This window comes from Electrona antarctica, assembly GCF_951216825.1.
Source record: "Electrona antarctica genome assembly, chromosome: 22".
Lineage (NCBI taxonomy): Eukaryota > Metazoa > Chordata > Actinopteri > Myctophiformes > Myctophidae > Electrona > Electrona antarctica.
The window spans coordinates 35520728-35547566 of NC_136805.1; the positions used below are offsets into that span (position 1 = coordinate 35520728).

At 42.8% G+C, this 26839-nt stretch overlaps 1 protein-coding gene across 2 annotated transcripts in view; it reads right to left on the reverse strand.

Moving 5' to 3' along the window:
• Window positions 1-21891, reverse strand: part of pax2b (paired box 2b) — a gene marked incomplete at its 5' end in the record, with an annotated part of 33059 nt that extends 11168 nt beyond the window's left edge. The window contains 7 exons of one of the 2 annotated variants that reach the window (XM_079493082.1): window positions 404-515; window positions 4198-4373; window positions 13960-14079; window positions 14219-14295; window positions 19138-19335; window positions 20218-20383; window positions 21849-21891. In XM_079493082.1, coding sequence (XP_079349208.1) covers window positions 404-515; window positions 4198-4373; window positions 13960-14079; window positions 14219-14295; window positions 19138-19335; window positions 20218-20383; window positions 21849-21891 — 892 coding nt within the window. Of the gene's footprint in view, window positions 1-403; window positions 516-4197; window positions 4419-13959; window positions 14080-14218; window positions 14296-19137; window positions 19336-20217; window positions 20384-21848 lie in introns of both variants that reach the window. The other variant, XM_079493081.1, reaches the window with a different exon arrangement.
• Window positions 21892-26839: the final 4948 nt, after the last annotated feature.

The following is a 26839-nucleotide window of genomic DNA, read 5'->3' on the forward strand; positions in this document are numbered from 1 at the left end:
AAAAAACACAAGATGGAAGACTGCTGCTAACATCATAGCTCTCGTACCTCATTGTCGTTATCACCTTTTCAGCTCAGAGTCGACAGGTATCCAAAAAAAAGTATTCAACGCTTTACTTTTTTTTGTGTGTTTGTCTTGCTTTTATTTTTGAAGTATTTCCTGGCGGACGGGCATTCAAATTGCACAACATTCTTTTCTCTTTTTTTAGTTTTTTATTTTCATGGTTGTAAAACAAGATAATAATCCCCCCCCTCAGCTGAAGCAGTGGCTTGGCAGCGTATAACGGCAGCACACACACGCACGCACGCACGCACGCACGCACGCACGCACGCACGCACGCACAGTCGCACACACACAGTGCTTGTTGTTTGTTGTACTACTACAGTACGGCACTTGATCTTACCTACAGGGTAGCTTTGCGACACGCCGGGGCCCAGGTCTGGGTTTGCGCCGGAGGACAAACTGGGTTTGACTTCGTCCAGGCCGGGGTGCGGGGGGAGCGAGTACTCGTTAGCCTGCATGGTGGAACGGCCACGACAGTTCAATCATTATTACACAACCAAAACAACTCCTAGGTGGACATCCTCTGGCCCTCCATGAGTTGTTCTACAGTGTGTATAAGACCAGTGGTTCCCAAACTGAGGGGGGCCCCAAATTATTTTGGGGGGGGCCAAATGTACAACATTATTTTCTAACAGTAAACAAACATACAAGTGTATATACAGGGTATCTGCACATTTCTAAAGTTTCCAATTGAATGCCTTTTAAGACCTTTTTGTAATACCAAATTGGCCAAATGGTAATATAAGAAAGAGGCAAACATTGTGGTAATAGCCAATCTACGGCTAACTTCCACCGCATTTATGTCAAACTAAATGCTATGCCTACAATTCCAAGTGCTTGTCAGGGTGGGATTCAAATATTATTATTTTGGCGGCCTGAGACGTTTGGGAACCGTTGGTGTAAATGTGTTTGAGAGTGTGTGTGTGTGCGTTTGTTTGTGTGTGTGCGTGAGAGGGAGAGAGACTGCGTGTGAGCATGCGTGCCAGAAATTGAACTTGCGAGGACCATTTTCTTGGGACTTCACGTTAATAGATTATTTTTAGAACTTTAAGGAGCTGTTAGGTTACAATTACTGCAGGAAAAGATTCAGGCTATGGGTTAGGGTTAAAGGATTAGGCATTTAGGGATTAGGTTTAGGGTAGCCTCGGTCCCAGCCTTACTCATCTACGAAGAGAAAAGCCTGGTCACAACCTGAGGCAGAGAGTGTATCGGCGGAAGTGTCGGTCCGGAACATCCGTCAGATGTATTTCCCCCGGATGGATATTTTCTCGCCCAATCACAACACACGTTTCCTTCAAGGAGAATCTAAACTGATTTGGAAAGCGGCAACGTCATTTCCATGAGCAGTACCAAATTCCCATAACTTCTCCGCCCCGAAAGATTATACACTCTACAGCATAGGTCTTGCCCAGCGTGGGTTTAGGGGCTGGTGTTGGATTAGGGTTTTTTGTTAAAAAAAATGGTAATAGCCTTCTAAAATGTTGCTGTCCTCGCAAGTATAGCTCTGTGTGTGTGTGTGTGTGTGTGTGTGTGTGTGTGTGTGTGTGTGTGTGTGTGTGTGTGTGTGTGTGCGTGTGCGTGTGCGCGTGTGTGTGTTGGGGCTGCGGGGCGGCAGTCCAAGCATATCATGAATGTATTTTGGTATTGTCTGAGAGGAAGTAGGATTTTGAGATGAGTCTAAAGCTGTGGCGTCAGCTGGCCCTTTGTGCTTGACTGCCGTCCTGCAGGCCTGATCAGCCAAGGGAGAAAGCAGTCCTGCTTTGTTACACACTCACACACGCACGCACGCACACAGACACACACACACACCATGTGGCCCTGTGTGCAACCATTCACCTTTCTTTTCCATTTTCTCTTTTTTTTGGCGCTTTTAATTTGGACTGTTAAGCCAGCTTTTTAATTTTATTGCCCCTTACAGCTGAATGGAAACACCCACGCTACTAGTCAGTTTCTAAACGATCGTGACATGAATTGATGTTGTATTGTGTATTGATGCCACAAAAGCTCTTTTTAGATAGCATTTACCACTTGAGCCCTATATATAGGTGCTTTGGTATAGGTACTCACAACGTGTCATATCGCAATGCGTTGTGAGCTTGTTGATCTGCTATTTTCACTTTTTGAACATTTGGAAGATATAATTACAATAATGACATGTAATGCCCAAAATAGGGATGCCGGGTTGAAAAGTGGATAGATCTTCCACTATCCGGCCAAGTTGACTTGTTCTGTTTTAATTTATATCCTCCTGCCTACCTCGTCGTATATTCATCCGTAACTGGGCTAAAGGGAGCCGCCGTGGCAGATGTTTTGCAGTTTTCTTTAATGAGAATGAGACTTCCGGAGACTGTGTGTGTTGACAATGTTTGTCCAAAGCCCAGTGTGTGTGTGAGCGGCTCACTGGGCCCTTCCTTGCTCCCACAGGGGATGGCGCTGACCCCGCTCTTGTCTGCCACTATCACCGATAAACTCTAATTGTCTGCTACAACTGTTCCCTGGCACAATGTCGGATGTTTTCCTCTATTCTCTTGGAGGGCCTCAGACGCCAAACAGACGTTTTTTATCATGCAGATAAAGGGCAGGAGGGGAGGGGAGTAGGGTGGGGGAACGCTGAAAAGATACATTTGAAAAGGATGACCAAATGGCTAGCAGAAGTGTGGGAGGGGTTGAATCCATTGAGTTCTGCATCTCCAGAATGGGTTTTTAATACCCTGCTACAGGACCCAGACACTGGCTAATAGGGCCACATTTTCCAGAGAGAGAGAGGGGGAAGGGGGGGGGGGGTCCAAGGCAAAGTGCTCTGATTAATATTGCATTAAATTAAAGTTGATTTTTCTAGACCGTTTCTGGCCTGTATTGCTGTGCTGGCCCTTCTCTGTTTTTCCTCTCTTTTCAGTCCACCCCGTTCTCCCTCTGCTTTTTAATACTCTCTCTGACGCTCTTTGTGATTGCAAGTCATTTCCAATTCGTTTTGGTATTGATCTTCCAGTAGAAATCAGTTTTGTAATTAGCTGCAAATTAGGGCCTCTTCTGGAGGTGAGGCCTGTCCCACTGATTTATCACCTGCGTAATTCGCCCCGATTGGAGAGAAATTAAAATGAACTCAATTAGGCGATTGCTTTTGCTTTATGGGTCCGACTTGTACGGTTTCATGGGAGAAATTAATAGTCTCTTGTTGTTTAATAGTATAATGAAAGTAAATAAAGGTTATCCATTGTAATAAGCTCTGAGATTTTAATAAGAAGCACCACATATAAGGGCTCTGGTTTTGACGTATGTGTGTGTGTGTGTGGGGGGGGATGGGGGGGGGGGGACTGTTCTCCGAATGCTTTGTAATATTTTAAATCATGATGGATAGACGGTGGTTGTGAGTGTGATTTTAATGTCGGAAGAAACAACTATGAAAGGTTCTGTGAGCTAAATATGAAGGCTTCTTGCTAGGTTTGCTATTCATACACTGTAGCCTATACATTTTATATAGACATATTGCAATTAAATCAGCTTTGTAAAAGGGTTTCAGGCAATACATCAAAGGATAGGGATAAAAAAAATGACGACATAAAGCAATATTTGAATAACATGGCAAAATATGAAGAAAAATCTAAGTATTGATTAATTTCATGTTGCCTTACTGTTATTCTCAATTATGGGGGATCCGAGGAATGTGTTTTTCATCATAAAATCAATAGTGTGGGTGTTTTTCCTTGTGATCCCTCTAGCATTTTACATGCTGGTTTGTAATACAGTGGAATTATTGTTTAACCACTTATGCCCTGTTCAAATTCTTTTCAAAATAGCAGATCTATAAAGCTGAGGCATCACAATGTGTCACGTTGCGACGCATTGTGAGCTTGTAGATCTGCTATGTTTTTGGGAAATCTTTGAAAACCTTTCGCCTATAATGACATGGCCAAAAGAGGGACTAGTCCAGGGCGAAAGTGGTTAACCTTAACCACATCACATTTTGTGAATTCAGTCTTTTTGCTCAAAATGCTTTTGGAATTGTAACTATTCACGTCATTGTTTCCCCCATTTGAAACGTGACACCATAACACACACACACACACATGCACAGTGAACGTGAGGGCGGAAGGCGGGAGGAAGGTGACGCGTCAAAGGCGTCACCGCACTGACCTGTTCGGGTTTGACGTGCTCCGACGTGGGGAAGACGTCAGGGTACGGCGGGCGCTCAAAGACCCGGTCCAGAGCTTCCAGCTGCTGCTGAGTGAAGGCATCTGCCCTCAGGTGCTTCCGTAAACTCTCCACACTACCCTGAGAATCACTGTGTGGGCCAGAACCATCTGAACCATCTACAAGAAGAGAGAGCAACAGTCGAGATGCTGACCCTGGTACCACTACTCTGGGGATGTGAGTAGGATATACACAGCAATGGAGTGCAGATTTCTTTCTTTTTTTTTCCTCCCAGCATCTTAATAGCCATGGTGGTTGCGCCACCCTGGCTACTCTACGCCTCAGAAGCGTTTCTTCGCCCAGGAATGTCTTCCCCCCCCCCCCCCCCCCCCCCCACCCCCCCCTGCAGTATTAACACCATCATGATGTGAAAGCCCTGGGGTAATTGATGGATTACCATCACTTGCAAATATATACATGTTCCCCCGACCATGTATACTAATGAAAGAGGCAGCTAGCCTATTACAGTGCCTTTTTTTTTATTCTAGGCAGAGGATTTTATTCCCCCTCGCCGCCCCCCCCCCCCCTCCCCATACAAGCCTCCATCTGGCCCCCCAACCAAACCTACCCCACCTCCTCCCCCACCACCAGAACCTTCTTTTCACATCCGCGAGAAAATCAAGAGCGTGCGTTTTTTAAAAGCACAATTTCCCTTCTCTCGCAATTTAATAGCGCTTCCATTCCGGGGCGAGTACCACCAGGGTTCCATTTGGCAAACAGTGGATGGCGGACGAGAGGCGGCGGCATAAAATTGTACAGTCTGGTTCAATCATCTCCTTCGGGGACACACTCCCCAAACACAGGCGTATTCTCCTGACTCCTGACCTGATTACCCTCACTGTTGGGAGAAGGATGCCTTGGCTTTTCCCTTTGTCACTTGTATGCAATGCCTTAACCCTCCCCAAACACACACACACACACACACGTGCACAGCATGCACACGCGCACACACCACCCACCCTGCCATCCCTCCAAGCCTTATGCCTGATTTATATGCTTGGTTTGCGTGCGGGCGTTGCGCCCCGGAAATAGAAAATCTACAAGCTCGCAATGGCTTGCGTTCCGAGTCGTTGTGTGAGCTTGTAGATCTGCTATTTTCACAATATTTATCTGTGGAACCGAGTCAATGCATCAACTCCTACAATTCCAACGTGCTTGTCAGGGTGGGGGTGGGGGGGGGGGGGGGGTCCCAAGTTCAAATGTGATTATTTTGGGGAGTCACAGACTGAAAAGGTTGAGAACCACTGTTTTAGCCCACCTCTCCAGGCCTTTACCATCCCTCTCTCTCCTCCCCTCCCCTCCCCTCCCCTCGCGTCCTGGCTGCGGTATAGCTGAGGTGTAGGGCCCTCCTCTTTTCTTATTTCTTTTTTAAAACCTCCGGATCCCAGATCCCTGCGACTCCCTTACAAATCTGTCATTCTAAATTTGCGGCAGATTATGTTCTCCCCTCGGTGGGAGAGCGGAGCGGTGATATATGATATGCAAGGCCCCTATTGATTGCCTGATCTGGTGGCAAAGAGGGAGCTGAAATGAACTTGAAATGAACATCATGCCTCGACTCATTGTGCGTATAATACTCCACTTAATCCCCACATTTTTCTCTGCCATGGAATTCAATTGATCAATCATGTCCCAGTGATAGTACCATTTGGGAGGGTTATTGCCAGTCTATTCTACTGCTTGACCTTTCTTCAACCGGGCTGAGGCCAGAGGATGAACCTGACTCCCATTAAGAACTAAACGTATCGAGGGGCTATAAAGAGACTTGAGAGAGTGTATAGTCCCATCCCTCTGTGTGTGTGTGTGTGTGTGTGTGTGTGTGTGTGTGTGTGTGTGTGCGTGTGTGTGCGTGTGCGTGTGCGCGTGCGCATGCGTGTGCGCGTGCGCATGTACATACTATACTTGCTGAAACTATGTCCATGGTTAGCTGTTATTTGCAAATATGCCTCACACACAAATCCTAGGCCAGAAATGAGCAAATTACATTTTCCGACCTCTTACGCCTCATTATTTACTTTGGACATTTTGTGACCACCATCGATACATGTCATTGTCTATTCACACCTTCAGCCATATATTGTACATCAACATAGACCTGTTTTACTACCTATTAGAGGCTTTAGTTTTAGATTTCACATTTGTTAACATTTTCTCCAAAGTTGTTAAAACACTACCGAACTTACCTGAATAATTTAGTCAATGTTGACTAAACATCACTAGTGCAGTTTAGAAGTAGAGACATTTTTTCCATAAACCTTTTCTCCAGGGACTATTCAAACCAATCCGTGCTTTAAACAATGATACAACAAACAATGATAACGTGACTTTTACAAAAAATAACCTTAAAATGATTTAAAGTGATTTACCGTTGTACGTCAAGCAAGTTTCAAGTCCACAAGTTGATTTTGATAGTGAACTGAAGTGAATGGAGTCCACTCAGTCCAGTGACTCAAACAAACCATGGTGTTCTTTGGGAAATGATCGGTAATGTAATGGTAATGAATGGTACAGTACAGTAATGTCAAGTATAGTCATAGTCAATGGGCTAAATAAACATGTATGAATGAACTGTTGTTTCAGCACACTTGCAAAGGGCCAGAAACAACATGTCTCCGTTGTGTCTACACCAGGGGTGAGCAACCACCCCTTTTTGAGCTAACACAGATGATTAGATTGGATATTGAGGTGATTCATTGAGTTGATGAAAAATAACCATAATGAACTATTGTTTGATGTGCATAAAACATTTCTCCCCATCAGAAATGATCTATTTTACCTTTATTACTCCTATTACATTATTTACTTATGTTTAATGTAACATTAACTTAATCTATGCTTGTATTATTCTAAAAAAGTGATCATGTGCCCAAAAGTCTATACTACTACTACTACTCCAGTCTATAGAGTAGTAGTAGACCATCAGTAGACCATTGATCCTCCATGTGATCAACTATCAAGTTCCTGAGAATTATAAGATCACAGATCTTATATTATAGGCAAGTTACCAGGACAGCCACAACCAAGACCTTCACCTTAATCACTGAAGCCCTATTCAAAACCTTTCCAAAATAGCCGACTTACAAGTTACAAGCTCACGCGATGCGTTGTGAACTTGTAGGACTGCTTTTTTATTTTAGAATGCTGTTGACAATGTTTGCCTATATAAATGACATGATAGGGATGCCAGGTTATAAAGTGGTTAAGCCATTGCTTGTCACTTTATCAAACTCAATTGTTCTCTTTGGTACCAAAGCAAATAGAGTCATTAATTACTTTCCATCAGCCGGCCTGAGTAGCAAGCATAATCAATACCACTACATTTGTCATTCACCTCTGTGGAATACACTTCCCACACGCAAAATGATCCATCCCAGGCGAACCCTGAACTCTCTTACACCTCCTCAAATTACAGCGACAATCGCAACTGCTGTCTTTTACTAGTACACCCATAACATTTGCATTTCCAATGATGTGCGCCTACAAGTACTACAATGAACATATTTTCACTGCGAAAGTCCTCCGTGACATTAACTCACTTAAATGCAGCCTTTTTTAATTCCATTTCCTCAAGGTACATGACTCCACGTCATTGCTTTCTAATAAGCCAAAGCCCAAAATGATTCATCACTCAACAAGTACAAGAAATCACACACAAGCACACAAACTGATTTACATTCCGCTTGTTATGATCCACGACCACGGGCCATTGTTTTGACATGTTCCACTTTGCCTGTTATGCAACACCACTAATCTTTTGACCACAGCGGCTTTTGTTCCCAGTATTACGCTGTCGTCCCCCGCGATGGTCGTTTATTGATCACCGGCGGAGTTGAGTGTATTCATCTTGACATCAGTCTGTGTTAACACTCTGGTAACGAGGGAGCGGCTTCTATCAGATCAGATAACCGGCTCTATGAAGCAGACTCCTCTCTGTGGGTTTGGCACCCATAGGTCACGACCCCTAGCAGGAGGCTGAGCCAACGCAATTCTGGGGCTGGGGCTGGGGAGAGTGAGACTGACTGACTGACCGGTTGGCTGACTGACTGGCTGACTGACTTACTGGCTGGCTGGCTGGCTGGCTGGCTGACTGACTGACTGACTGACTGGCTGGCTGGCTGGCTGGCTGGCTGACTGACTGACTGACTGACTTACTGGCTGGCTGGCTGGCTGGCTGACTGACTGACTGACTGACTGACTGGCTGGCTGGCTGGCTGGCTGGCTGGCTGACTGACTGACTGACTGACTGACTGACTGACTGGATGGCTGGATGGCTAACAAATTCATGGGTTTTAGTAAAATTATTTCAATTTAAAAAAAATAGTGAAATAGCAGATCTACAAGCTCACAACACGTCATCGCATTGTGAACAGTTGCTCTCGCTATTTTTATGCAACGCCGTTGTATGACAAAGTCTAATCAATGTACTCGATTTATAAAATAATGCATTCAAAGTTTTTCATGTTGATACGTTGATACATATTGTTATTTGAAAAAAAATCTTAATTATGCGATTAATTGGAAAATAAATCAATAAAACAATCGCTAAGAAGATAATTGACAGTTGCAGCGCTATTACAGCAGCCTTATATGTATGAGGAGGAGTGTGTCGGATGTCAACACCAGGTTGAAGGTTGGTTGCTGCCAATGGTGTGAGTTCAATAAAGACAATGGAACCAAGGAAAGTTGCAGACTAATAGGTTGGGCAACATATTTAAAAAGTCAGTCGTCCTCGTTAAGAGGCACAGGGATGTGAGCTGGCACTTTGAGGTCACCAAAGCCCCCCCTCAATGTGAACGAGTTCATTCCTCTCTCATCGGCTTCTCGTTTATCCCCATGAAACCTATAGTGCACCTATACTCATGAACAATCTGTGAAAATAGGCAAACAGCAAAGATATTTGGTAGGGAAATAGCGGGGGGGTAAATGGAGGGGGCCATGTACAAACCAATGGGGGACCCGCCTGGTCAATAACATATAGGGTTTGAGTTGTTAAATAATACTCCGGTCTTACATCAAACAACAATCAAACAACATTTCAAGTTATTTCACTGTCATACCACCAGACACATTTTCAACATCTGAGGAAAAACCAGAGGGTTTGGAGTTGTAGCACGCTTCCAACATCTCCATAGTTTTGGTTATAAAACTCTGTGCTAGTCATAAGTTGGTCTTGTTCTCGCATTGGCGGTCCAATAAAATCAAACCTTTTTAATATTATCTGAAGCCTTTGGCCTTCTTGGCACATGCTCATGTAAAGTTCAATGACGTGAACATTGCCAACAACCAAATTATCGGACATAGTGACCCTACCCTGATTTTTTTTTTGTCTTTGCTAAATCTTGTAGTCTGTGGCTAAAAGGTCTCTGCATGACTAATTATGACAGTATATTGTCTTTGTGAGGGGGTATCAGACTAATCTTTAAAGTCTTTTCCAAGTCCTTCTGGTGTATAGTAGAAAGTAACACGTCAATGTACATACTGTACGCTCATGTCCGCGTAACAGATCGTTATGCATCTTGTTGTAATACAACTCCATCCTTTACAGCTTGATTCAATTTTTGCCTCAGATGAAATCAAATTAGTGCTCGTTTGCATCAAATTGGAAGAGCTCAGATGCATTTGTCCTAATTGGAACGTTTTGATTATGTAAACAAATTCAAATATTGCCGATGGAATGTTAACCATGCTCAAGCCTGCACATTTCGTTCCCTTTCGTCCGCATGAAGAACCGTACGGAAGCATTAACATGACTTAATGCAAGTTATTCATTTGGGGAATGTTAATATAGGCATTTAACCCATTAGAACCAGCAAAATATTTTCGATTTTTGCGTTGACTATTCCAAAAAATAGCAGCTATACAAGCTCACAGCGCGTCACTTCGTTGCCGCCCTGCGAGCTTGTACATCTGCTATTTTTGAACATTTTTGGAAAAAGCTTGAAAGTGTGAGAACTACTGATCTAGAAGGCATTTGTAGAACCGGCCTCACGTCTTAATGGGTTAGTGACTTTATTAATCCAATTTGGTGGTGCGGATCAGCGTGGCTGTCTGTCTGTCTGACGTTACGCCGTGAACCGAGTTCCTGTGCTGCCTCTACAGCTCTCTCACCCAAACAGATGCTGAGACATGAAGCGAGAGCTGGGATTCTGGCCTGCTCCATCACTCATATCTCTACTCACTGCTCACTCCTCATGACACTCAGTCAGAGATGAGAAATAATTAATTCAACGGCAGCTACTGAAGCACAGAATCACATTCATCCTGACTGCCACTGGCTATTGTTGTTGGCTTTTAAAATGTATGATGATCGTCTTATCGTGAAATTTCTCTCTCTCTCTGTATTTTTCCTCATAAATCAAGAAGGCCCCCCGCGACACAAAAGCAAGGGAGGTCTTTACAATGGTGGAAATTATGAGAACGGCCTGCGATTCTTTGATTGTGGCAATTTGCGGGGTGATCTGAAAGGGGTGTGTGATGTGACTTTAAATAGAGCGGACACACTTCATAGACTGTCATTCTTTCCATTTGGCCATTGCATGTCCTCATGAAACCGCCAACCTGTGCTTTCAGCTTTGTAGGATATTCGCTTATTATAACAATAATTTGAATCAAGAACATCAGCGAGAGCAATATGCCCGACCTACAGTATGCTGCTGTATGCAGTATACTGTATCTGTGTCACTGTACAGTTTGCTGTGTTGGATTAGAATCGGGTTTTTTTGTTTTATGCAAAACCCATCGCTAGCAGAGTAGAACGGGGTGGCTCCTTAAGCTCTTTCCTTTGTCTTTCTTGAACCCTACGCTGTCAGAAATAGTGGGGGTGGTGAGGTTGAGAATGGATGGGGGGGTGGTGGTGGTGCTGCTGGCTCGGTACTTGGATGTTAATCTGTGAGGTAATAGCTTTCCTCTGCAGAATTGCAAATTCTCATACATGTCACTTTGTTAAGCGCACGGACAGCCATGGTCACCGAAGACGCAATCTCGAGGGGTCTCTTCTCCCCCACTCCATCGGCAACAATAGCTGCCAAGTGTAACATGCTACTTTTAATTTGCAATAACACGTGACAATGGCAGATTAATGGGTCTTATGACACCTGTGTCCCTGAAGCTCCTCTTGCCGAGACCCAGTGTACATAACGTGTGTCACACTACATTATCTCTACATCCCTCCTGTAATGGGGACCCTTTTTTTCCCTTCTAAGGGCACTGCTGACTTGGAACTTAGGAGCCGTCTCCCTTCCTGGCAGAGAGCCACACCACAGCCTAAAAAACAAATACTCTGGGCTACACAGACAATCTATTTTACTGGCACCATGCACGCACGCACACACACACACACACACACACACACACACACACACACACACACACACACACACACACACATACACACACACACACACACACACACACACACGCGAACACACACGCGCGCGCGAACACACGCAGCCTCCCCTCCTGTCCTCAGCTCATTTTTTTGCTCGTGTTTTCAACCCCTGATAATGACTTCTCGTGCTATAATCATCATGAGGCTTACCAAGTTAAATAGGGCTCAGGCATTCTCACGCTACTGTGCAGTGGGGAAATTTAATCCAGGCATTAACTGACTATATAGACTACTGCCTACTGAGCGGTGCAAAGAATACGTCTGAGCAACAAACAAGCCAATCTTAAAACACAGGCTACCATACCAACCCCCCCCCAAAAAAAAACACAAAACGCCAAGATGGCCGACCTGAGGTTGTAGCATTACGGTATATCATTTCACTTATTATACCAAAGCTATTTGATTTCAGCAAGCAATTTTTGACATGTCATTTGCTATACGTTGACAAACACGAATACAGGCTGTCGTTTGGTAAGGTGCGCTTTAAAAAGAGCAGACGGCAATAGGACAATGCTATCTAGAGGGTAGCATTGTATGTATGTAATATACTATTCTTACAAACTGTGCCCTGAGGCGAGACATTGTTTTTGAAGCACTGTTTTGATGCTGTGTGGGTGTGTTGAGTGTGTTTGTGTGTGTGTGCGTGTGCGTGTGTGTGACTGTGTGTGTGTGTGTGTGTGTGTGCGTGTGCGTGCGTGTGCATGTGTGTGCGTGTGTGTGTGTGGCCAAGGCCTGGGGTTTATGTTTTGGAAAGATAAAGTATCCCTGCCCCTCCGGTTTCAGGTGGGGAGGATGGGAAAGTATATAAGAACCACAGCTACCCTAACACCGACACACACGCACGTACGCACGCACGCACGCACGCATGCAAATGGCCACACACACACACACACACACACACACACACACACAGCTTTCTTCCCTTTCCTCGTAATGCTGGCCGACCATCTAAATCACAGAAATGGCACCACATCAGAGGGATCATTTGAGACTGAATAGCCATAGAAACATGGGGCTGTCACCTAGAAGACCTCCACAAAACAGGTTAGCCCCCTCACTCACTCTCTCTCTCTTTCTCTCTCTCTCTCTCTCTCTCTCTCTCTCTCTCTCTCTCTCGCACGCACACGCACACCCTTATTCCTCCCTGTGCCCTTTAATACCTCTTTGCCCTTCAGTAGCAATCTGCATAGAAATGTGTGCATTCTATCATTCAGTGACTAGACATTACGCCCCGGCTAATATGAGAGGGACCCAGAATGGCTGAAAATGAACTCTGGAAATACCAGACGTTTGCATTATGCCTCGCGATGGCATCTCTTTACAGGGGGGAAGACTTGATTATGTCATTTGCCATGTCCACGTCATGCTGGTTGTTTCTTTTTTTTATATATCTTTGCCAGGAAATCTACCTCTGACAGGTCATTAGTCATCCTCCCTCCCTGCACGCGCGCACACAAAACATCAATTCCACTCAATATCCCACAAAAAAAAGAGAAAAGAGAAAAACCCTGTGCTTCTCTTCTCACACAAGAACAAAGAAAAAGCTACGTAAACCACTGCCGTGCCCCGATTAGCTCCTGCCCCAAATTGCTGCAGAGCTAAAGGGGGGGCGGCCGGTGCAGAACCCCGTTTTCAGTTAACTGCCTCTTCCAGGAGCCATGCTTCATCCCGCCATGTCAACAACACATGCCTCGCAACAGCGCAGGACTGCGGGTGTGTCCTGTTTAGCTATTCTCGTCAGCTAGTGCTCATGTAGTGACATTAAGGAAGCCTATTGCTTACAGAGCCAATAATCTATATCGCCTCGGGCCAACGCTATATCCACTAACCTCCTACTTCAGCAGAAGAAGTGGAGGGGCTTTTTTCTTTTTGCTGAAACCTCCTGCACGGAGGTAGTATAGCGCTGCTTCCTTGACTGACCTGGGTGGTTGGCTACATCATCTTGACATGTAATTATCTAAAGCCTCTTAATCACCTCCATAAAGATTAATTGCAGGAGACAACAGTGGAGGTCGTGTCTTCAAATAAAAAAAAAGGCTCCTTGCCAGATTGACATGCCCGATATAACAAGGTTCAGATTTGGGTGGTGTTTTTCTTTTTGTGCTGTTTGAGCTTTAGCAGACACATTTTTCCTTTGCTACAGTGAGAGTTCAGTAAGGTGCTTCTACAATACAATGTATAGCTGCCGATTTCTTATAGTAAATAATATATTCAGGTGAAGATGTTCCATACATTTGCAATTTTGCCAATGTCTGTACTCCACATTAACACAGCCTACTTCCAGCACTAATTAGAAAGTGAAAAGTACTTTCTCTTACCTTCATCTCTTTTCCTCTTTTCGCCATTTGATCGTGGAATGCCCAGAATCCCGTTGATGGAGTAGGACCCAACAGGGTCATTGGAAGCGCTAGTTACAGGCGGAGAGGCGTTGCTTGGTACTGGAAATAAGAGTGAACGAAACCTTTAACATCTAACTCTTAATTAACAGCCAGATGATGTAGAGATCGACATATATGCAATTACAATCAAGACAGCAATGTGTGTTATTGAAGCTGATGCAGTGACTTGACATCTTACCGATGGTATGACCGGGCGTCAGGGACGTCCCATCAGGAGAGGGATGGAACGGTTGCTGGACTTTAGTTCGGATGATCCTGATATAACAACAAAAGGATCTGTTATGAGCATGTTTGCCTGGCTTGACATTCGTCCATTGGACCAGGCAATGCGAATTGTGTCATAGTGTTGTTTGGTCACGCCAATTTGTCACCCATTAGGAAGGCATCACCAGTACCACAGACCACCCGTACAAGTGAGATATTAAACACAAGTTACACAACCCATTCGTAGGAATGGATCTGGTCAACAGTTCGCAGGGCGTATACATTTAAAGAGAAAGGTCTTCAGTGCACTTTTGGTCTGAGTGATCTTGCAAACAAAGCATGAAATCACATCAATTCACCTCAATGATCAGCTTCACTGACTCTACCTGGCCTGCACTAATCAGCCCCCCCCCCTCTCTCTCGCTCTCTTTATCACTCTCTCTCTCTTTCTCTCTCTCTCCTCCATTCCTTCCCTCCCTATTTCCCTCCCTCCCACTAAGGAGAGGTTTATAGGGGGTATATCTGAGAATGCTAGCCCTTTGCTTCCCAGATCAAACATCTCTGTAGAACCACCAGCCCCCAAGTGCCAATGCGGATGAGGTTGTATTGATCGGGGCTTGGGGAGAAAAAGTTGGGGATTAGTCACACGGGCAAGCAGATGCAAATAGAAAGCTATAAATTATATGTGACAGGAAAGCAATAGTTCCTTATTGCCTTGCACAAGCTTACGCCAGCATTAGATTCCTTTAATCTGAATGGCACTCGGGGAGAAAGGGAGCTGTCACAATAATTTGTAAACTTTAAAACTATTCATCATATATGACACAGGGCCTATTTTAGAACATAAGCTAAAGGAGGTCGGGTGAGGACCATGCAGCGCGTACGTACGTACACCTTTGTTTTGGCTTGGTTTATTTGCTGAGTGAGCATATAGTGCTGTGATTCTTTTATGGTATGATTCCTCAACTGCTTTTTTAAATGCACTTTATTGATCGAAAATACATATACTGTATGGAGTACTGGTGTCAAATCGATCAAAATAGAGATAATGACTCCCGGATTAAGAATATTTTAAATCTATTGTAGTTTCTTGTGAGGTTGTTTTCCGTATTTTGATATGGAGATCTGAGATATGTCAGATTATCTGGGTATTGATGTGGTAGGTGCTAGAGGCGAGTGGGAGAAAGAATATATCCAACACTGTCAAAACTCTCCTTGGGGGCAAGGCTATCTAACAACAAGCCTTCCCAGAGACCAGATATTGATGTTTTAATTTTATTTTGTTCCCACTTCTCGCCATAACAGTTATTCGACCCCTTGACTTGTGTGTGCTACATAAATTCAAATACTTTATTTGGGATCCATGTTCCCGATATTGAATAAGCAATTTGGGAGAATGAATTAATGACTTGGCCGTTGCTGAAAATCCCCCGAAGAAATATTAAAATTGCTTTACTTCTGAATCAATATTATTGAGCGCCATTGAGGACCTTTTTTATGTCTACTATGTGGCGAGGGTAGCGTTACTTGTTGTTGGTAATTCCTTGCGGTAGGCCAGACACAAACAGTACAACACTATCTCTGTAGCATTTAATAATGCATGCAGGGGAAACGTGTTTAAATAGAACACCCTCTTTTGTCAACAGTCCTGAGGTCAGACAGTCTGCCACAGAAACCCACTATACTGTTCTCTCACTCAGTCACATGCTGTCTGTCTAGAAAAAGCCTTATAGCTCCAGTGGTTACTGGCTATACCCTTTTCCCCCCTCAGTTGCCTTTGACTATAGGCATACACCTCTGTGTTAAAGCTTGTACGACAGCAAGTTCCATTTAAGACATGCAGGACCTGATTCTAAAAATGTCTAACTGTTCATGTCAAGGACCCCCCCAAAAATGATTTGTATTTTGGCTGCGGACCCACACCTTAAAATCAGTTGTTCCATCGACCCACGAAGCAAAGATTTGAGTTAAAAATGTAAAAAACATGTATGTCAAAAATAGCAGCTCTACAAGATGTAGCACGGCATATATATATAAATCTAAAATGGCTTTTCTGGTTTTAACGGGTTAAGAAACTGGGAAGTGAGAGCTTGACCATTATCAATAGCTATACTCATTTATGTGGGTGTTGAGCTGAAACATCTCAACCGACTCCAGTGTTCTTATAAACAAACACAACACGAGGTGCGATGCTATAATAAACTGATCTAATGCAAAGCCTGCTAATGAAATGAGCATTCTCATTGATTTCTGCAGATCATTACTTTACGAGTTCAAACCCGCGTGGAAATATTTAGCGTGAGTTAAGTCAAAAGCAATGTCTCTGTTTCTTCCTGTGTGTGCATACGTTTTGTTTTTTTGTGTATGCCTCAGTGTGTTTGTGTGTGTGTGTGCGTGTGCGTGCGTGTGCGTGCGTGCGTGCGTGTGTGGGTGTTATGCGTGTGCATGTGTTGCAATGGAGTGAGAATGATGTAGAAAAGGCATTGAAATCTTACATTCAATCTGCTCAGAAGACCGCTTTATGACAAAAAAAAGTATTCAGCATTATGCATTGAGGGGAATTCAAAGTAGATCTCTTCACTGGCTAATAGAATTAAAGTTCATTGTGTTCACAATTTAATTTCCTACGTAAACAAAGACACCTAAGGTCCCTCAGCCAAAAATACCAAGCCTTTAATTAGAATTGTAAAAAAAAAAAAAAATAGAAGAAAAAAAAAAGAATGAACTTTATATGGGTCTTTTAATGATATTAATGTACGTTTTGAATTTATCACATACATGTGTGATGTGTCTGAGCCCTCCTTAAATGGGCCTTTTTAAGCGACCACGAAGCATGAAATGAATTTTCTTGCAGCCCCTTTCTCTATTTAAAAGATGTCTTGTGTGGAGCTGTCCATGGCTCTCCCATCAGCTCATTAAAATGTAATGCTGCTGATGCTGGCTCTATGGAACAGTGCCTCTTAACCAAAGTTCATCACCGGAGATCTCTGGCAGGGTGGGGGGGGGTTGTGTGTGTGTGTGTGTGTGTGTGTGTGTGTGTGTGGGGGGGGGGGGGGGGTGCAGGGGGTTGGGGGTTTGGTGTGTGTGTGTGTGTGTGTGTGTGTGTGCGTGTGTGTAGCCCGATTTATACTTTGCCGTACAGCGGTGGCGCGCCGCGGAAACGGCGAGCCGATCTACAAGCTCACAAAGTGTTGCATTGTGTGAGCTGAGCTGAGCTTGCAGATCTGCTATTTGTTCCACCGTGCTATACACCGTTGTACAACGGTGTATAAATCAGGTGTGTGTGTGTGTAGAGGGGGTGGGGTCATACCACCTCTCCTCTCTCTATGGTGGCCATGCATGAGCTTCCATCATCAAATGTATTGGTGTTTACCTATTATTATTTTGGTGCATGCACATAGCATGGGTAGGGCCTATTAATTAAACTAAATGGATCCAGATGGACCCGTGCAGTGTTCAAATTAACATTATAGTCAGATTGTTGAGATATTTGAAGTTATATAGCCTACTAAATATTTGTAATGTAGGCTATTTCATTTGTGGCTCCCCTTTCAGATTATATGGGAGCTTTGGACATTTAGTTTTTCTTTTTTCTTTTTTTCCCCTTTTTTAATAGGCTAACACAGTTAGGCTACTGAATATTTAGCACACTTAACATTGTTATTTGATTGACATTAATTAAATAAAGAAAACGGTAAGAAACGACCGACAAAATATACACATTGCACACATTTAACTATAATTTGTACCCCACGTGCCCACTGATAAACAGAAAACGACTTTTTTTTAAGGAAAAATACAATTCCAGTCATTTAGCTGAATTAGAGGTGCCATCACAGAACGAAAGGAAGGCTTCTTCTGATTCTGAACGCACCAAAAAACACATTTGAACGCTGATGGGTTCTTAATGTGTTTTTCGGTACAAGTCAATTCCTTAGCCAACAGTGGTGGTCAAGCCATTTCCCCCACCAAAGGCAGCAGCAAGGCAACCTCCTCCTTTAAAAAATAAAACCTTCCAGAAGAGCAGCCTGACTCTATACCTCCACCACCACACATTAGAAGAGCAGCCTGACTCTAGTCTATACCTCCACCACCACACATTAGATGGGCTAAAGAAAATTGCCCTGCTTTATAGTGAGTGCCACGGGATCTGGTCACCGAATATTGATCGGTTTTCATCTAGACAGATTCACTCAGTCCTTAGATGTACTGCTGATTGTTGAGGGAGTTTGGTCTGAAAGATTGAATTGCACCTCCGAGACCACCACTACTGCGATGGGCAAAAAGTTGGTCAAACAATATTCTGCTGTGGGTGCACTTAAAACAGAGATGGGGGGGCTGCTGTGATAAACGATTTTCAATTTGCACTCTCTGACCTCCTTAATTTACGTTGGCTGCTCTCATCCCCCCCCCCCCCCCCCCCCCCTTTCTTTACCATGCCAACCTCACGTTTTATACTCTGAGAAATTAGAATATTCGTCCTGCTGCTTCTGAAAGGGTCACACATTATTTTATTGCTGTTATTAACCACTTGAACCCCGGCAAGCATGCCTATTCTGGGGGGAACATGGAGCCAAAAATATAGCAGGTCTACAATTAAGCTATAAATGTGTTGTTGTTTTTATTTTTTTAAACGGTCCAGGTAGGATACTACTGCAGGTGCAGTTCCGTTTTAGAATAGAGTTTAAAAGACAAATTGATAAATAAATAAATAAATAAATAAAACATCACGTGCTATATCTAGCCTATGCGATGCGATTTCAACTTCAAGTGTTATTTTATCGGTATATAGGCTGACGTATGAATCGGCTTCACGTTTGGAGTTAAGAGATTTTGTTTGCATGTCCTTTTCTTTTCTTTTTTTTTTAATGTTAGTAAATCCACTGTTCTTACCTGTTAATTGACGAGACGCTCGGAACTGTGTCGTTGTCACAGACGGCCTCTGCTAACAGCCTGTCTCTGATCTCCCACGCGAACATGGTAGGGTTCTGTCTCTTGTAGTCTGCTATTTTATCCACTACTTTGGGGGTGGCGACTTTTGGTTTGGAGCCTCCGATAACTCCTGGCTTTATGCTGCCGGTCTCGTAGTATCTGCAGGCGAAAGAAAGAAATGCACGGAATAAATAAGACTGGCACACCACAAATATGTTAATTTAAAAAAATGAATGAAATTGTAGTAAGCCTATAAACTGAAATATTAAAGAAAATGTTCGGGGATTGATTGGCAAGAGGATTGAGGTCGAATGTTCGTCCCATCATTGTTTTGCATCAGCTCAGAAATGTATTTATTAAATCTACAAACGACTCTCCTACATTTATATTAGCCATATCCAGCAAACTGCTAGTCCAGTCATGCATGCAGAGGGTCCAATCTATCTCTCCTAACGGGGAACTGTCAATTAAAACGCCTTGTAAAACTTATCCAATTGATAGCAAATATACGACTATGTAGCTCCATAGCGAATCAAATTAGGTTTGCTATCACGCTAAATATTATTTTTGCAAACATTACCTTATTTAATATAAGGGCCAATAAACTCACATTTTGTATTTCTAAATATTCATATAAAACATTCTGAACGTTGTGCAGACTGCCTATCAGTAGGCTAATAATTCCATATGCGGATTTCTCCCATATGGCTTTATACTAAAACACATGCCCACGTGTTATCCAAGTCTTTCTGGCCATAATGTCAAATGCCCATTTCATGAACCCCATGCATGTTTTCGTGATCAGAATCGTCTCCTTTTATTTTATTTTATTCTATTTTATTGTTTTAACCGTACTCTATTAGACTAGCCTATACCTTCTACCATATTCTTGTCGGTGTGTGAGGCTATATAGCCTAAGTGAACAGCAACGTTCAGTTTTCCATTCCTTGTAGACTTACGGTTGGGCCATATACACTCACAAAGTGATTCTGTCTTTATTCTCCTCTCTTTATAGGCCTACTATTATCCATCCCTCCTTACCTGCCCAGAATTTTGCTGACGCACCCGTGACTGACCCGCAGCTGTCGGGAGATGTCGCAGGGCCGGACGCCCTGGTGGGCCAGCTCCACTATCCTCTGCCGCACCACGTCAGGTAGGGGTCTGCCGTTCACAAACACCCCGCCCAGCTGGTTCACCCCGCCGTGCCCTATGTGGGATACAACAGAACGGGACAGGGCACCGTAACATTACATACAGCCTGTGGACAGTGTGGACAAAGCATGGACGTCAAAATAAATAAATAAGCCTAAATAAATAAATAAAACATTTGGTGAGGTGCTGAACTATACTGCAATAGTTTATTTTAATGATTCAATAGTTTAACCGTGTATTTATGCGATTGTATCGGCTCCTGTTTTTTGTGACCTATTTTAGCGATATAACCTTTAATTGGAAACAATTAAACAGGCCTGCATTATATTCTATAAGTGAAAACTGTATAGCCCATATAGCTTATTAATTTAAAAAAAAACACTCTGACCCAAACAATATTACACCACGATAGTGTATATAGGTCTATTAAATAATACAGTAGCCTTACTGTCAGTATTTGAGGCTATATGTCTGTTGTTATTGCATGATAGCTTCCACAATGCATTTTGTGTATGGCACATACAATATCCAGCATATTATACATGTGGTTATAGGCCTATTGTTTGTCACAGGAAAAAAAAAAAAAGCGATATTTGAAATGCTTTATTTTGTATTAACGCTCGGACTCTTTAAAGTGTGGATAAGTCATATATTATTGGTCTAAAGTGGCCAGCATTCTCTCACTGTGTTAGGGGTTATGTTTTCGTGTAAACTCCACGTCTCAAGTTGGCTATTAAGTTGCAAGGTCTGCCATTTTCCCCTCGCACGGTAATTGTAAATAATTGAAAGAGCTTTGATTACTCATATTACATATTATTTGGTAAATTGAAGAGGCTATCAATTATTTAAAACCCATTCAGTTGAATTACAAGAGAGGCCTAAAAACAAAACAATAGCTGGTGTTGGAGCTATATATATATATATATATATAGGAAACGGTGTTAGTGAAATAATTCGAATTTAAAACGCGTTATTAATAGTGACTTTTTACCCATTTGATTGTGTTCATTTGGTTACTAAATTAAACCTGTCGCTGAAACTCCGATAATATCAAATTGCGTGTATATCCAACTCCTGGCAGGTGTATGGTGTTTGTTTAGCCTATACTTATGACTTAAAATTCAGTAAATCTCGGCCATGTGATAGTAGTTTTTTAATTCCTCCTTCTTGTAGTTATTTATGATATTATTATTATTTGCAGTATAGGCTACGATCACATGCTTTTTAATGTGAACGAAAGGAGCTATTCATTTAATTCTCGTTTTCCTCATGCTGCACTTCGTGTTTTGGTTTGCTGCATAGTCCTACATGAGATTATGGCTATACACACTTCTATAGTCCGTATACAGTGTCAGTTTTAATGCACAGGCATGCATGTTTGCACTGAAAGCAATACAGTGCTGTTATATCCACTGTATAGGCCTTTTTAATATAATAAGCATGCATTATCACCATGCACCAGCTTACATGCACGCTGCATCATCTCACAAACTCAACGGCTATGCTTGCTATATACTTACAGTGCATCGCCGAAAAGGGGTCTGCTTTGCAGTGAATATCCATTGGATAGCCAAGGAAAGACAGATAATCAACTGAAGTCGCCGTCTCGCCTTCCTATCAAAGATATCAAAAATGTGAAGAAAAAAAATCAATCAGATTCTACTCGACGAAGGGACTTCGTCTTCGCCCCCCCTCCTCTCCCAGTCGAACAACCCGATCGGACCAGAAAGCACGGCAACTTCTTCCAACAAAAGTTGCCTTGCCTTTCCTCCCTCTTCAACAGTCCGTTCCGCGGTGGAGAGGCAGAGAGGCTTGGCAGGTGCACAACATGACCGTGGGATTGTTTCAGTGATGTGACGTGTTTATCGGTGTTTTCAAAGCCCGTGCAGCTAGGGAGGAGGTGGTGGTGGTGGTGGTGGTGGTTGAGGAGGACGAGGGTTATTATATTCTCAGAGCATGACGACGAATAACAACAACAACAAGAGACAACAACGTTTGTAAATGTTCGTGTCCAGTTTGTTGCAGCAGCATGCGGCGAGTGGTGGTGGTGGTGGTGGTGGTGGTGTTTATTCCGTATTCCCAGTGGTGGCCTCGTTGTTGTGCCGGTCGCGGGGACGTTCAGATAGCGCATCAAAATGACAGGAGGAACATTGACTCGCTCTCTCTCTTTTTACAATGGGGATGATGCGTTAGGCTGGATCTTTGGGTTGAGAATGAAGCCCCTCTCTCTGTGTGTGAGCGTTTCTAAAAGCTGCAAAAAGCCCCCCCCTCTCTCCTCTCCGCCTCCCCTCCGCAGACCCCCTTCTTGCTTATATGGATGACTTGTCAGACAAAGGCAGTAGATTCCAACACTTTTGTGATTCGCCAACGCAAAAACCTGGGGTCCAAATGAGGAGGTCCTTTTGGTCTGACACGCCGAAAGGGGAGGGAAATAAATAAGGGGAATTGTAGAGTTATAGGAGTTATTACTATAGACAGCAGCAGAGCTAATTCTGAAGTTCTGAATGAATAGAAATTGAGATGAAAATATGAAAATGTTGCCTTTTTATATTTTCCATTTTTGTATTGGATACAAGTTGGTCTATACATTAAGTGTTTGCTGCAGAATAGTCCATACCTGTTTGTTTTTTCCCACCTCAGGATTTAGCCCGGAGACATTTTTAACCAAGCTTTCTTTCTTTTTTTTCCTTTCTTTTTTTCCTTTCATCATTGATCATTAGTGTCTGAAGTGGAATTTAAAAAGGGCCTATACTTTGATGGCAACTTTATTTAAAGTATAGACGGGCAAAGAGACAGCTTTAGAGGCTATAATTGACCTTTTTATATATATATTCTGTTGATAGTGTAATTATCATTGTAACCTTCCCCCTGAAACCCAACAACCTGCGCTCGTCTGGGAGCTGTGTGTGTGTGTGTGTGTGTGTGTGTGTGTGTGTGTGTGTGTGTCAGTGTCTGTGCGTGCGTGCGTGCGTGCGTGCGTGCGTGTGTGTGAAAGACACTGAGCAGGTGCATGCACGTCAACACGGTGCAGTTCTCCACACCTTCTGTAGATGGCGCTGCATATTTTCATAAACTCTGGTATAAAAGAGACTGCGAAAATAGGTGAAACCCAGAAAGTTAAACTTGAGGTTCACTCTCTGCAGCCGAGTACAACTGATACGAGTTTGGACGTATTTTTGAGGCCACATTCACCATTGGGCATGATATATATTTGGAAGCAAAGTGCAGATGATTTAAAAAAACAAAAACAAAACAAGTAATTTATTTTGACAATGCACCTGAGTTTTTTTTTTGTAAAAGTATATTTTGAAAATGTTCTATTGCTTGCACGCACGCACGCACGCACGCACGCACGCCCGCACGAAACCACACACACACACACACACACACACACACACACACACACACCACACACCACACACCACACACCACACACCACACACCACACACACCACACACACACACCAACACAACCAATACTGATAACTTTTCTTGATTGATTCTATAACTGATTTTTGCGGGAAGTATAACCTAACTAAACATATTCCTGTACGTTTATTTTATTTTAGGCTGCTTGGAAAATACATTATTACAAAAATATGTATTATTATTATTATTGTTATTATTATTATTATTATTATTATTATTTTTATTAATCATGTAAATATAGAAACATTGCAATGTAGTTATTTGTGTAATTTTATATGCGTGTTTAAAGGCCTTATAGAGGCTCGTGTATATAAGTCGGGGAACGCATGCCTGTTATTTGGGTATTTTCTTTTTTTTGGGGGGGGGGGGGGGGGGACATCTCTTAGGGGCAGACGGCCCCATCTAGTGCTGTGCCTTCTGGTCAGGTTAGGGGATGATTTCTCTTTTTGTTACTGTTTTTGGAGTGAGCTTCTGGTACAATATGTAGCACTATAGGCTGTAATTTCACACTTGACTGCACATTTCCCTTAAAGCTACATTCTTTTTTTTCTCTCTCCCTCTCTCTCTCTGTAAGACCCCCCCTCAATTCCTTCCCTGTGCCCTTGTGCTCTGCACGATTTGGTCTCTCACTGCAAAAAATTAAGCATTAATGCTTTTTTTGTTTTTGTTTTTCAATCTACGGGACAAAATATTGGAATTGTTTTTGAACACATATAAATTAATACACACTTTTCACTTGTTTATTTGTCTTTGTCTGCTGTTCGTGTAGCACGTGTAAAAACGTTTTTGACTCTGTTCAGATGCTGGGCCATAACCCTTCTTTTTCTCCCCCCCCCTCTCTCTTTTAAAGGAAATAGCCAATTCTATTCAGAAAGTATAGCCATACATATACGCAGGGTCACAACCCCTTTAAACCCTATTCACATTAATTTAAACAACGCAATCACTGAATCAATTAACTCCACGTTTGCAACTTGTCCTCTTTCTGCCAATCAAGCCAGCCGGGAAGGCGACCATTGAACCCAGACACGTGTCCCCCCAAAAGAAGTTGAAAACGGATGCTAAGGTCACGTCAAGAAAAGATGAAAGAAAATAGGTCGCCTTCCCTCAATTATAGACATCCAGTCCGCCGTTTATAGGCTATATCACGCGAATCCAAAAGTAAAAGCATAAAAACAACAGATAACAGAAAGAGTTTGGGAAATGTTTTTTGGAGCCCGCATGCACCCATTAAGAGAGGTGTAATATATTGACAGAGAGCAATTTATCTTTTGGCCCCCTTTGCTAATGGCCTGTGTTAGTCTATAAGTGGCATATGGGAGAAAGGAGGAGAGAGCAGCGCTGCATGGCTACAGAGAGAGAGAGAGAGAAAGAGAGAAAGAGAGAGAGAGAGGGAGAGAGGGAGAACCGAACCATCCACACACGGGACAGACAACAGAGACACGCAGCTCTGGAGAGACTATAGAACACAGAACAGTATTTCCAGGGGACTGTTTGGTTGCAGACCGAGCGGGGTAAATGCTGAAATGTTATTTATGTTTTATTTATTTATTTCTCTCCCTCGTATAGCCATGGATGGCCCTATAGCCCCTTTCGGGACCCTATATAGTTTACCTTTCGTGTATTTGGGACGTCGGTACCGACGTAATACAGAAAAGGTGAACTATAGGGTGCCGAAAGGGGCTACCATGGTCCCTGCTGCTGCTCTCTCGTTCGCCATCGTTATCGCAACGTCATAAATCGATACGACGTTTCCATATTATCTTCTCAGTCCTATGCATTGGGAGCTGCCTGACAGCATACATGGTTGTAAGTTGAATATTAATCCTTTTGGATTTCAAAAAAGGATTTTCTTTCTTTATACTGGGTTTCTTCTCTATCTTGGAAATATCACCCGTGCCAATTAAGGGCGCATTTGGTTATTGATGGGCATATCCTGTTTGCATCCTCCTGCATAGCAGGCTATGTCTATAATGTAAAACTTTTGAATCGAATTTGATTTTTTTTCCTTTATTATAAATCAACTGATAGGCTATTAGATTTTTTCTAAGATGCCAGCTGTCACGCGCCATTATCAATATAGGCCTACATCGATTAAAAGAGCTATACCTTAAATTACATTTGACAGGCCACTTTGGGATTGTTCGTCTAAATTGGAAATTGCTTTGACGCTTAAATAAAAAATACATAAATAGGTTGTCATCCAAATGTTTTTTTTATTTTATATTCCGAATATTATAACAACAGGCCTTTTTAATCACAGTTTAGGAAAATGTCAGCTGTGTGTGTGTGTGTGTGTGTGCGTGTGACCCAACCTCTCTCAACACCAGGCAGTCAGAACTTCTTGACAAATGAACGAATTGCTGAGGAACTTTTAAAATCATCGCGATAATTCAAAGCCGTTACCAATTTAGATATCATTGGCGTCTCTTTACATTTACTTTGCAACAAACAACACACAATATTTACAAATACTTGTTTGACTTTTTATTGGATTTCCAAAAGGTGTCCTGTGTGTGTGTGTGTGTGTGTGTGTGTGTCTGCGCGTGCGCGTGCGTGCGTAGCGCGCTCCAGTATAGGGAGCAAAAATACTTTAGGCTACAAATCTTGCTCGCTTGAACAGATGGAGCATCAATTTGATCCCATATCCTCAACACCATGAGAGATTGATTTTGCACTTGCTTTTAATTTTGCCATAATTAATTAGATCATTACAGCTGTTTTCCATTGATCTTCTCATTTAAATGTAAAATTAAAAGGTGAATTAGAGTGTGATCTATACGTTGTGGAACAACATTATGCATTAAAGAGGCTTATTGATTATTGGTAGGCCTATTCCCATTGATAGGTCTGGTATATAGGCCTATACTGCCATGGTGGATTTATAACGTTATGGGAATTATAGCCTACATGCATGCCCTACACAGATTTGCACGCACGCACGCACGCACGCACACACGCACGCACGCACGCACACAACACACACACACACACACACTGCACTCACACTTGAGCAGGGCTGCAGATGGTAGACTATAAGTTATCAAAGAAAGTGCATGCACTGCATCTCTTGTTTGTTTTA